This window comes from Achroia grisella, unplaced genomic scaffold (genome assembly GCF_030625045.1).
Source record: "Achroia grisella isolate CSIRO2021 unplaced genomic scaffold, CSIRO_AGI_Agris_v1 utg558, whole genome shotgun sequence".
Classification (NCBI taxonomy): Eukaryota; Metazoa; Arthropoda; class Insecta; order Lepidoptera; family Pyralidae; genus Achroia; species Achroia grisella.
The window spans coordinates 679,995-694,321 of NW_026712938.1; the positions used below are offsets into that span (position 1 = coordinate 679,995).

General features: G+C 32.6%; 1 protein-coding gene across 5 annotated transcripts; it reads left to right on the plus strand.

The window, feature by feature from the left end:
• The first annotated feature begins 338 nt into the window (after positions 1–338).
• LOC131848453 (mpv17-like protein) lies at positions 339–5,472 on the plus strand. 5 transcript variants are annotated; one of them, XM_059198325.1, is made up of 5 exons: positions 339–384; positions 1,113–1,225; positions 1,346–1,479; positions 4,076–4,207; positions 4,609–5,472. In XM_059198325.1, exons 2-5 carry the CDS (start codon positions 1,156–1,158, stop codon positions 4,795–4,797), a joined length of 525 nt encoding a protein of 174 aa, XP_059054308.1. In that variant the 5' UTR covers positions 339–384; positions 1,113–1,155; the 3' UTR covers positions 4,798–5,472. The 5 variants fall into 5 exon arrangements, with proteins under 5 accessions (XP_059054308.1, XP_059054304.1, XP_059054307.1 ...); XM_059198321.1 differs by lacking the exon at positions 339–384 and adding an exon at positions 410–838; XM_059198324.1 differs by lacking the exon at positions 339–384 and adding an exon at positions 410–722.
• Positions 5,473–14,327: the final 8,855 nt, after the last annotated feature.

Consider the following 14,327-nt stretch of genomic DNA (forward strand, 5'->3'; position numbering starts at 1 on the left):
GACTGTTCCCCCAGGGTCTATAGGCGGGTCCATTCTCAATAGATATTATATATTAAAGTTACTTACCAATATTTGCAGCAACTGCTACTACTATTAATAAATATATAATTAAACAATTAATCTAGTCTACAATATATAAATAAAACTAATCCTTATATATAGTAAAATTAAATTAAACAAAAAGAAATCCAAAAAACACTCCCGGCGTTTCGAACGTTTCCGCGCTTTTTTCACAAATTTAGTTGCAGACATTGTACTTTTTTTTTTTCTCTTGTGTTATGGCATTCACCCCGATTTTAGGGTATTTCGCCAAAAACAAAACGGGGAAACGTCATTAATTTATATCTAGCAACGAAAATTTTGTAGCATAGGGATAAGGATTAGGTTAGGAAATTATATAGGATACGATATTTACAAATAATATACATACAATACGGAACACATTATATTAAATTGCAATTTTAATTAAACTTTTAATCCAAGATTCTGTGTTACTTGTTGCTCTCATGTCTATATATTATATATATCGTTTTGTATATTATATATACAAAACGATTCTGCCCAATAACTATAGAACAACTAAGTGGACTAAATCCTTGTTGGTTTATTTCATGTACAAAGAGTAATTTATAATACTGAAAATATATGTCAATACTATGTATGACATCTTGTTAAAAAGTATCGTATTGTGGTAGCTGTAATGTAATTAATTCAAAACTAGTGTATGTAGCATACATATAATATAATAATATTATTCTACTTATTGTACCTATGTAGTACAGTAGTAGTAATTAACTATTTATAGTGTGTGTGTGATATTTCCTCAGGCAAGATTTAGGTACAAGCTTTGCTCGTTTCGCTACCATTTGCTACATTACATAGTAGACAGTGACGATAGCGTAGACCCTCTGGCTGATATTACTACCTATATAGTATTACTGTTGTCTTTTTCTTGGCAATCTGTGTTTGGCAATTTACCAAAAAATGCTATGACTACGTTTTAACGCTTCCTAGTTGTGAAGTAAGGTTATTCATAATGATGCATAAGTAATAATCTTTTTTGTTACCACTGTGTCATTATATAATAGTTTTTATAAAATGAATGTTTTTAGTAAATTGAGAGTTGCTTTTAAAAAATATCCCCTTTTAAGGGGAATGGCCTCATATGGCGTCATATGGCCAATATCCAGTCTTATACAACAATCATTTGAAGGGCGAGATATTGGTAAGATATCTTAATAAATAATAATTATAGTTACATTGTGTAAGAATTTAATAATAATATTAAACAATTTGCTGAATTCAAAAGTTTATTCTAAATTAATATAAATAAACTATGTTTCAGATAATTATGACTGGTGGAGAACTGCACGGTATGGTTTCTATGGGTCCTGTTACGTGGCTCCTACATTGTATACTTGGTTGACAGTGGCCAATATGATGTGGCCTGGAAGTACAATTAGAGCTGGATTGATTAAGGTGAATACTTCAAAAACATTACTTACATAATGACTTTTAATTTTTTTAAACCATTACACAATTTGGAGTGTTTGCATATTTATTATTTACATTATTACTAATTTTTAATTACCTGCAACATTGTCTGCAAACAATTTCATTCCCTATTTCATCCTCATCACACACTCTATTTTCATGTCAAATTTAATTGAGATCCATTCAGTTCTTTTGTTGTTAAAAAGTAACAAACAGATAGACAGTCACATTTTCACATTTACAATATTAACATCAATTTGCTAATCACAATTCGCTGTGTTGGAATAATATCAGTCCCCTGTTTAGTGTATTTGGGAACAAAACCCTCCTGAAACACACACACCTTTTACCCATCATATGGTTTTTCGCAAATATATAATTGTGAACTGCTTAAGGCATATTTTTTATAATATTACCATAATTTGTGCTGTCCTTTGCTTATGTATCAGAATTTTAATTACTTTCTATTCCGTTTCTTCTGTTCTCAACAATCTACTTAATATGAAAACTAAGCTCAGTGTGGTATTTTGTATAAATTATATTTTTCTGTCATTAATTGTAAACATAAAATATACTAGCTGTACCCGAGACTTCGTCTGCGTAAAATAGTGACCTTGACCAAATAATGAAAAAAATATTTAATGACCTAACCCAATAAAATCCAAATGATTTGATGAATGATGAAATTATAACTGTCTTTATACGATACGTCAATAGTTGTCTTTATACGACACGTCAATAGCTACCTATACACGGCACGTAAATAACTGTCTTTATACGACACGTCAATAGCTGCCTTTATACGACACGTCAACAGCTACCTATATACACGTCAATAGCTGTCTTTATACGACACTTCAATAGTTGCCTTTACACGACACGTCAATAACTGTGTTTATACGACGCGTCAATAGCTGCCTATATGCGACACGTCAATAGCTCCCTTTATACCACACGTCAACAGCTACCTATATACGACACGTCAATAGCTGTCTTTATACGACACGTCAGTAGCTGTCTTTATACGACACGTCAATAGCTGTCTTTATACGACACGACAATAGCTGCCTTTATACGACATGTCAACAGCTACTTATATACGACACGTCAATAGCTGTCTTTATATGACACGTCAATAGCTGTCTTTATACGACACGACAATAGCTGCCTTTATTCGACACGTCAATAGCTACCCATATACGACACGTCAATAGCTGCCTTTATACGACACGTCAATAGCTGTCTTTATACGACACGTCAATAGCTATCTTTATAAGACACGTCAATAGCTACATTTATACGACACTTCAATAGTTGCCTTTATACAACCTTGCATTTACCATTTCAACCTCCTTTACAACCCTTTTTCCGCATTCAACAGTATCCTAAGTGCTTTCTCAGGATCTAGACTAATTGTGTACCAAATTTCACTTAAATCTGTTCAGTAGTTGTAGCCTGTAAGTGAGACAGATCGACAGACAAAGTTACTTTCACAGTTAGAATAATAATAAGGTATTTAATAAACTAAATCAAATAGCCAATGAAAACAGTTTCATCGTTCTAACTTGAATAATGACGAATTTACATAACTTTCATCTTCTATTTTATTTTACCCCCTAAAGTGTCACTTTTACAAAAATTTTACTGTCATATTCATTTATATTTAATCAACAGCCTCAAAAATAAGTTTCATGCTTCTAGTTTCAAAAATAATGAATTTATATAAAAACCTTCATCCCCTATTTTATTTTACACCCTTAAGGGTAACATTTTTACAAACTTTGATGGCCTATTTATTTATATTTAATCAACAGCCTCAAAAATCAGTTGCTAGCTTCAAAAAAGACAAATTTACATAAAAACTTTCATCCCCTAATTTATTTTACCCCCCTAATTTTTTTTTTTGTATTGGTAATATTATTGCAAACTTAGAATGTCATATTTATTTGTATTTAATCAACAGCCCCAAAACTAAGTTTCAAGCTGCTATATTCAACAATGACGCATTTACATAAAAAAAAATATCCCCTAATTTATTTAAGACCCCTTAAGAATAAAATTTTTAAAAACTTTGTGAGTCATATTTATTTATATTTAATTAACAGTCTCACAAATAAGTTTCAAACTTCTAGTTTCAAAAATGACGATTCTTCCTTACAATATTTCATCCCCAATTTCAACCCCTTACAACCCTTTTTTCCCATTAAAAAGTAGCCTATGTCCTTTCTCAGGTTCTTGACTATATGTGTACCAAATTTAATTTAAATCGGTTCAGTCGTTTTGGCGTGAAAGCGAGACAGACAGACAGAGTTACTTTCGCATTTATAATATTATATAAGTAAAATAAGTAAATAAGTAAAATAAGTAATAAGTATATAAATAAGTAATAAGTATATAAGAAAAATAAGTAAATAAATAAGGAAGTAAGGATTTGCTGTGATATAATGACAGGCAGCAGCCTATCTACTCAATTAAATTATTTCTGTATTATTCTTATAATCCAGTATTTACTTACTATGAAATCTAAGCTCAGTAAGTTATTTCGTATTAAACTAATAATTGCATTATTGATATTTTTCAGACATTCATTGAAACCATAACATATACACCATTTGCAATGTGTAGCTTTTATTTTGGAATGAGTTTACTTGAGTTGAAACCAGTCCATGAAGCTGCTGCTGAAGTTCAAGCAAAATTTTGGCCTACTTACAAGGTATTTTTAAACTTCCACAAAAGATTATTAATATATTTTGTCAGGTTTTAACACTATTATTACGACTACTATTGACCATGACACACTATATTAAAAATTAATTTTGTATCATAATAAAACCTGAAATAAATTACTAACAAACTGGTTAAATACATTTAAAAAACTTTCATATCAGCTCTTCAGTATACTCAGTAAACAAGTCCAGACTTCAACTAAGCAGAACTCTGTACAAGTTCCGCTTAGTTGAAGTCTGGACTTGTTTGTTTAATATTTCATCCTATTTTTTTAATACTTAGGTATATTGTAATAGTTTGTGCATCATTAAATGATGTTAATATTTTTTAGGAAAACAAACAATTTGTAGTAAATTTAAATTAACTTTTATTTATCATAATTTTCAGGTGGGTGCATCTGTGTGGCCAGCAATTGCCATGGTTAATTTTTGTTTTATACCACCACGAAACAGAGTACCATTTATAAGTGTTTGCAGCCTTATTTGGACATGCTTCCTGGCATACATGAAACATTTGGATAAAGAAAAAGTAAAAACTGAGAAAAATGCTGTTCCATTTCTGAAAATTAGTATATGACAGTGTTAAAAATATAGCAAAATTTTTTTTAGAAATAATATATATTGATATTTAAGTATATATGTTATGTAAGGAATGGTGAAAAGGGAGACTATTTATTATAATATCCAGTCACTGTATATTAATAACTGTGATTGATAAATGAAATAATACAAATAAGACACCAAAGTGTATACTTAGACCATATTGTAAGTTGTCTTATTGAAATTTCTAATTCCTTTAACTGAAACCTATATTCTTTGTGATACATTAATGAATTTCGTTTTCAATTTATCTGTTATGTGTGTTCTCTATTAATTATATCAGGTTCAAAAATAATTAGAGATCAGCATATTTCTTCTTTTCTTGAAATGTAAAAACATGGTGTTCCTTATTGTAACTGCATAATGTTAAATATAGGTACCTAAATTATAAAATTGGGTTAGAAAACAGTCATATACTTGATATATTGTATTATTTATATAGCCTGGGCATTATATGTAATGCTCTTTTAATCATTCTATTCATAAGATGTCACTTAAAGATAATTTATTTTAACTAGATAATTCAAACAGTGTAATAGAAATAATATTTATTAACTATACCTTATATGATCTGCGATAATAATATTGTGATAATTGTTTTAATGTAGGGCATGAAATGTCAATATAGAGATAGGTTGTTATTGATTACAAAGTACTATACAGTTTATTTATTCTAGAATTCTATAAAATGTTATCAGAGAGGTATTTTCCTTTAATTTATTTTCAGATAACAGGATATATATTATTAAGATTTTATAGCACTTATGCTGATAGACGCACGAACTATATAGATTTGCTTTGCGGCCACATTTACAACTAATAATGTATAAATAAATATATACACTATGTAACCGAACAGGAAGCTGTCTTAGTATATCTTCTACTCATATTCAATTGATTTTATGCATATAACCACGAATAGATTAAAATTAAACTTACTATAAAATTTACATTAGAACCAACAAGGCCTAATCGGGCAAGCATTATCCCCGAACTTATGAAACCTAACAGTTTTCATAGGCTAAAATTATATTTTTCCTATATATAATTATAGTGGCATAATAGGCAACACTAGTGTCTTGCCAAACAGGCAAAAAATATAGTTTTTAATATTTTTTTATTATCTACAACTTTTCATTTGGATTTTTTTTTGTAAATGGAGTATTATTTCGAATAAATAAAATGTTGTTTATGTGGTATTACTTTTACTTCAACAAAGACAGCAAATATGGTAGTAAAAATATGTTAAAACCTAATAAATCCGTCACCCAGTATTACACAGATTAAATTCAAAAATTGAATAAAATCACAGAACTGATCATCACTGAAATGCTAATAACCTTTCGCCATGAGGAGCTACTTATACACGATTTTAGAACATAAAAGAAGAAAAGAAAAGAAGGCTGATTCCTGGGGATTATTAGTAATTGGTAATAATGTTTTTATTTCATGTATGATAATGGAATGGTGCACCCGCCTGCGATAATAATTTAGTGGAGGATGATAGGTTGAACATGAGGTCAGGTTAGTTAGCCCATCATGTGACAAATTCACCAAGAATTTATCACGATGGTTTCCAGGGGAAACCGCGTGGACAACCTGACTTGGTACATTGCTAGCAATGGGGTCATGAGACCACATTACTAACAATCCCCTTCCCCCTAATAATACTGGTTTTTTTTTGTGGATGATAATGAATGGTGCACCCGCCTGCGCTAACGGTTTACGCTGCCGGGGCACCAGTGGAGGATGATAAGATGAGCATGAAGTCAAGTCAGTTAGCCCATCGTGACAAATTCACCAGGAATTTAACACGATGGTTTCCAGAATAGAATAGAATAGAAATCATTTATTCAAATAAACTTACATTGAAGCACTTTTGAATAGTCATTACATTTTTTTTAATCTACCGCTCGTTCGGAAAGCTGTCTCATCACAAGAAGAACGAGCAAGAAACTTGCGTGTTGCTCTTTTAAATAATTTTATTATTACTTTACATTTTTAAGTTTAAGTGTGTGAATACAAACCACCAATTAGCACTAATTCAATTAAATACTCAAAAAGAAAAAATATTGAATACATAACCAACTGGTTAAACAATTAATAAGAGGAAATCAGTCATAGTGATTAGAGCAGACCAGTCCCTACAAGCAGCACCCGTTCACGAGTATGACGGATGAGCCAGCCATCACTGCGCTCGACCATATTTTAGGGAGCCCAATGACCCGGCCCACCACGCCGCCACAAGTCTGGACATTTTAGTGAGCATGACTACTCAAAACACTAGACCACGTCAAAGCTACTCACAATTGCCATCTGATAGTTATAGTATTCACATTTTACATAAGAATGCATGCGGCAATTAATACAAAAACCGCTACGCTTTCATATTTCTAAAATCAATCAATTAAATCAAGAAAGCCTATTACAGGATAGACGAATTCATAGAAGACAACATATCAAGTAAATAATTAGTTTATTAGCATACAACGTTATAATTTGTTTATCTCATTGCTTTCTTACATAAAAATTGTTTAATATAAGATTTGAAAGTTCTTCCGTGACTCTCTCAGTTCTCTAAGTTCTTCCGTGTATATATAATATTTTCATAAATGTATTGTGAAGTAACTGTGAGGATATTTGAGTCTTTAAAGCATTGACGTAATGACTCTCTTGAACCCATACCATAAATAGAACGTATGGCTCTCTTTTGTAAAACAAATATAGTATTTATATCGGCTGCTTTACCCCACAGCAGTATGCCATAAGACATTATGCTATGGAAATAACTAAAATATACAAGTTTAGCCGTCGCCACGTCTGTTAATTGCCTAATTCTTCTAATTGCATATGCAGCAGAACTGAGTCTACTGGCCAATTTTGAAATATGGGGCCCCCATTGTAATTTCGAGTCTACTGTAATACCTAAAAAAACTGTATCATTAACAAAATTTACTATTTCGTCATTAAGCAATAACTGTGTATTTATTAGTCTTACATTAGGAAGTGTAAATTTTATACACTTTGTTTTGCTGGAATTTAATAATAGGTTATTACATGTAAACCAATTTAATATTGGGATCCAGGGGGAACCGCGTGGAGGTCGACCTGACATGGTACATTGCTAGTAATGGGGTTATCAATCCACATTACTAACAATCCCCCCAATAATAATGGTTAGCAATGTACCATACCAGGTCTACCTTCATGCGGTTTCCTGGATACCATATTAATGAATACCTGGTGAATCGCTATTATGGGCTCGATAAGAGTCGGTTAGACTCTGTTCATCCTACCATCCTGTACTGGTGGGGCACCAGTACCAGCACCACCACTAGCAGCGTATACCGTCAGGTAGGTGCACCAGGTGCATCTATTACAAATGTACTAGTGCTACGGCAATGTCTTATTTTGACATTCCTCATTACTAACAATCCCTTTCTACCGACCTTGTGGGCCGACTTTCTATGTAGCACGCAGTCAGAAATAATATAAAAAATTAACTTATTCTTTTGAAGACAATAGCTGCCTTTACATGTATAGACTTTCACGCGATGAAGAGTATGCATGTGAAGGTAGACAAAGAGAAGGAAAAAAATCGTGCTAGCCCCGCGCAATAACACATTTTTTAATCACGTGTACTTTCGTGTTTAAAGAAAATAAAATCTGAGTAATATCCAGACATTTTTTTAAAAGAAAAGGCATATTTTACGCTCGCGTCTGCTCACGTGTTTCATGTAACGTAACATGAAACGTGTACAATAGCGTGATAGCTTGAAAAAAGGCGGGAAACGTTAAACTTGGCGGGCGCGTTTTTTCTTTTGATTTAAATTTTATACATATTTTTCATTATTTAGTGATTGTGATACTGTATTTAGTTCTTTAATATCTATTATTTAGTTTGTTTATTGTAGTTAGTATAAATAGTTAGCTGTTTTATTGGTAAGTTTTTCGTTTTTTCATTTCTATGGACGATCCCCCGACCCGGGGGGATTTGTCCCTCCGGCTTCTAACTATGTTACAATTTCATGCGAATCGGGTATGGAAACCGATACGTCTTGTTCAAACCGATCGATAAAACGCAGTCGGTTACAAAGATTTTGTAAAAGTTGTAATAAACGGAGAAGAAAAAATTCTTCAGATAAAATTACAGATTGCCACTGTACAGATGACATAAATGATGGCATTGAAATACAAAAACCTCTCACGGAAGTGATTTTCACTCCACAATCTGTAAATTTAGATCCCCCTCATCCATCCACATCTAAAGAAACAAATGAAAATAATAATATTTCTGAACCAGTAGCAAGGAAAATGTATGAACCCACAGACCATGCCCCATACTTAGTTCATGTAGTAAGACAAGAAAAGTCTCCAAATGACGGTACTACACTTCACCCTGTGACATTTGGTAAATTCCTCAAAAAACAGTATTTTAAAAACATTATTAATGGAAGTGTAAAACGCATTGGACGAAATAAAATTGCATTATCTTTCTCAGTTTACCATGATGCTAATACATTCATTAATCATAACAGTTTAAATGATTACAAATTACAGGCTTTTATACCAACATTTAATATTACACGTATGGGTCTGGTACGAGGTGTTCCGAGTGATTGGAGTCCAGATGAAATATTACAAAATATTTCTGTTCCTATCGGTTGTGGCAATATACTTAAAGTAAGACGGCTAAATTACAAAGTTGTTGTTGATGGCTCTCCCACTTGGAAACCTTCTCAGACAGTAGTAGTCACATTTGATGGTCAGGTACTACCAAAAAGAATATTCATGTGTTATAATGCATTACCAGTGGAATTATACACTTATCCAACTATACAATGTTTCAATTGCTGTCGTTATGGTCACACTAAAATTCAATGCAGGTCAAAGCCACGTTGTTTTAAATGTGGTCAAAATCATACAGGAGAAACATGTGATGTTGAAGATGCTTTTTGCTGTTTATGTTCAGGAAATCATTTTTCTACTAGCAAATCTTGTCCAGAATTCAATAGACAAAAACAAATAAAGTTATATATGGCTGAAAATTGTATTTCATATGCTGAGGCCTCAAAATTGCACCCTGCTGTTACAAAGCCTTTTGCTGAAGTCCTTTCCACGCCATCAGCACATGGAACATCATTCAGCACTTTAAAAAATATATCTGAATCAAAAACTTATAATGATACTGCTTTTAAACAATCTTATAAAAAAACCGTATTCTTAAAACCTAAATCTCCTCATCCATCCTATGTTGGGTATGATAAAGTTGCCCATGAGAATATTATAAAAGATTTTAATATGCCCTCCCCTTCTAATGGCTGTGCGCTTAACAGTCAGTATAAAAATGAAAGTCAATCTAATATTAAAGAAGTTATTATTTCATTAATCAACTTACTTGTAAGTTCTAATATAATACCGTCCCACGTTGCCCCATTTATAGAAATATTCAAAAATCTACTCCATAATGGATCAAGTAGTCCAATGGAATTGCAGAAGTGTACTTAGCAAAAAAAGTGATTTAATTCATTTAATCAATAAATATCAACAACCACTTGTTATTGCACTAACTGAAACTTGGCTTAAACCTGATTATAATTTCAAATTATCAGAATACTCTTGTATTCGAGATGATAGGCCAGATGGGTATGGTGGGGCTGCCTTACTCATCAATAAAGCTACTCATTTTTCTTCTATTTCTTTACCTCTTTTTGACAAAAACAATATTTCTATGGTTGCTGCTGTTGTCAGCGATATTTGTTTAGTCTCCCTTTATATACCTCGTCCTTCCTCTTCAATTATTGCATATTTAAATGAGTTATTTTCAATTCTTCCTAAACCTTTTTTAATTATGGGTGATTTCAATTGCCATCATCAAGCTTGGGGCAGCTCCTATTCTAATTACCATGGTGAGCAATTGTTAGGCCTTCTTGATTCCCATAATCTGTGTGTTTTAAATGACCCAGTACCTACTCGTATTACTGCTCCCACTGAAAGAAATAGTGCTGTAGATCTCTCTATTTGTTCTTCCAATTTATCTTCCTCTCTATCATGGTCTATCCTTTCATCTGCATATGGGAGTGACCATTTTCCTATTATCATTTCATTACCAATTCATAAAAAACATCCTCGAAAAAGAAATTATTTTTACAAACATAAGTTAAATAATAATAATAATTGGGATAAATTCCAAATTGGTGTACAAAATAAATTATCATCTCTCCCTCCTATTACTTCTGGTAATGAATCGGACTGTTCTGAAGCCCTCAGCAAAATTTTGATACAAGTCGCTGATGAAGTTTTTCCTGTAAACAAACATAATAATAATAAAATTCCTTCTCCACCTTGGTGGGACCATGAATGTACTACAGCTATTAAATCCAGGAAACTGGCAGAAAGATTATATTGTAATGATATGAGTTCAGAAAACTTCACCAATCTATCTGCCCTACTAGCCTCCACCCGGAAACTTTTAAAGAAAAAGAAGTCAGAAGGATGGAAACGTTTCTGTTCTTCTATTTCGCCTCATACTCATCCTTCCCTTGTATGGCGTAATATAAAAAGATACAGATCTGCTTTCCAAGATTCTCCTTTTTTTACATTATCAGAGACTACAGCTAACGAGTTTCTAGATCGTTTAGCACCACCCTACGTATCTCATATGGATCCCATAACGCGGCCACTTTCCACCAATAAAAATATAAACTCTTCAGCTCTTGACAGTCCTTTTACATTTACGGAACTTAAAACCGTTCTGTCTCATACGAAAGATTCATCTCCAGGAAATGACCACATTCCATATTCATTTTTAGCGAATATTAATGATGAATGTATGTTGTATTACCTTAATCTCATAAATTCAGTAATGTTAACTGGGAATATTCCGTCGTCATGGAAACATCACACGGTATTGCCAGTTAAAAAACCCAACAAACCTTCCGATGACAGTAGTTCATATCGTCCTATAGCTCTTTCCACAGTTCTTTTAAAAATTGCTGAAAATTTAGTAAAAACTCGTTTAGAGTGGTATGTCGAAAGTAAAAAACTATTAGCTGAAAGTCAGTATGGGTTTAGAAGGGGTAAAAGTACATTAGATGGAATCAGTCTGTTCGTTTCAGATATACGTTTGGCATTCTCTAAAAATCAGTCGGTAGTTTCAGTTTTCTTAGATATTAACTCTGCGTATGACAATGTCAATATTAACATATTATGGAAAAAGCTTTGCGATTTGAATGTTCCTCCCATACTTTCTAACTTTATTATTAATATTTTGACGGAAAGATCCATTAGCGTTATATTGTCTGATTCTAATATTTTGTCTCGAGTTGTATGGAAGGGTCTCCCGCAGGGATCACCACTCAGTCCTCTTTTATATAACATCTATACATACGACTTAGAGTCATATGTAAATCAAAACAGTGAGAAAGTCGTTGTACTTCAATATGCGGATGATTTATTGATGTATTTTATTGATCATTCTGTTCAAAAAGCGTGTTCTTTAATTTCCACTTCTTTAGAAAAATTAAAATTTTGGATGGATTGTAACGGTCTTGAATTGTCTGCGGCTAAGAGTGCAGTTGTTCTGTTTTCTAGAATGCGAGTTCCACCCCCTATAAATATCTGTTACAATAATCAGTGTATCCCAGTAAAGACAAAAATAAAATTTTTAGGCATAATTCTCGATTCTAAATTATCTGGTTTACCACATTGTGAATACGTTTCAGCTAAATGTGAACGACTTCTTAATATTCTAAGATGCCTTACGGGTGTGTGGTGGGGATCCCATCCATTTCAATTAAAACTAATATATAATGCTCTCATAAGGAGTGTTATGGATTATGGTACATTTATTTTGGAACCTGCTAATGCTACAGCCCTAAAAAAATTGGATAATATTCAAGCTAAAGCTCTAAGGATTATATTGGGCGCCATGAAATCTAGTCCCATTAATGCGATGCAAGTAGAATGTTGTGATCCTCCATTGTATTTAAGGCGTCAGTATTTATCTGATAAATTTTTATTTCGTATTTTACAGTTTTCTAATCATCCTCTGATCCCTAAATTGCAATCGCTCTCTGATCTTGTTTCTTCGTCATCCTATTGGTCTCATAAATCTCTACCTTGCTTAGTAAAAAGTTACAGAACTTTTACTGCCATCCGAGCTCCCACTCATCGATCTCCCTGTCTTCCATTATTTAGTTCAGCATATGAATCTTTAACTTTTACCCCTGATGTTCATTTTGATATTAACATAGAAAAAGAACATCCTAATGTAAATGCAATGTTTAATCAAGTAGTAAACTCTAAATGGGAAAGCCATCATCAAATTTATTGTGACGCATCGAAACACTCACATACAGGAAATGTTGGTGTAGGAATTTACCACTCACAATATCATATAATTCAGAAAATTAAATTTCCACCAGAGACCTCTGTTTTTACTGGTGAATGCTATGGAATTTTTAAAGCAGTAGAATATATTAAAATTTTTAATCTTAAGCAAACTGTTATATTTACGGACTCTAAAAGTGCTCTTCAAGCTCTAATTAAATGTCCATTCAAATCATCTAAACAGTATCCTCTAATTTTTGATATCCGAGATATGTTGAATAGCATTCGTCTCAAAGGACATATTGTATCTTTTGTTTGGATTCCGGGTCACTGTGGCATTCGGGGCAACGAAAAAGCAGATTTGCTTGCGAATGAAGCTATATTATCTGGAGATCTTTTTCCTTATAAAAACTTTTGCCATGATCTGACTGCCTTGTCTAAGTCTTGTCTTCATGATTCATGGAGTCAAGATTGGACAATAAGTAGCAAAATTAAAGGGAAACAGTACTGTTTAGTCCAACCGTTTATAGCTCTTAAACCGTGGTTTTTCAAATTACATCTTGATAAAAGATCAACTAGTGTTTTGATTCGTATGCGAATTGGTCATGTTTGCAGCCCTGAACATTTAACAAAACTACGTATAAAAGACAATAATATCTGTGAATGTGGAGAAGATGTGGGTGATCTAAATCATATTGTGTTTTCCTGCTCCTCTTACGATCGTTCTTCATTTATAGAGACACTCATCTCATTAGAAATTCCTTTTCCTTCATCCATTGTATGCCTATTAGCTCATCCTAATCCTATAATTTATAAATCTCTTGCGTCTTTTATTTCCCATAATAACATTAAACTTTAAAACCCATGATCACTAATTCCGAGTATATTCAAAATTTAACCCGTTCCTTTCCATTATCCCGTCTCGTTTCCTGTTTTTAGTGGCATAATAGGCAACACTAGCCTCTTGCCAAAGAAGAGAAAAAAAAAAAAAAAAAAAATAGCGTGATAATTATCGGGGGTACTCTGTTCTCGCGGTTAAGAACGTATAGTGTAAAGGCACTTAATGAATCACAGAGTACATGTAGTTTTATATTGAGGTGACGACTGACATTCATTTATGTCATGAGGCATACTAGGCACGAGTTTCTCATTCTTGTTAATTAGTCTATATACTTG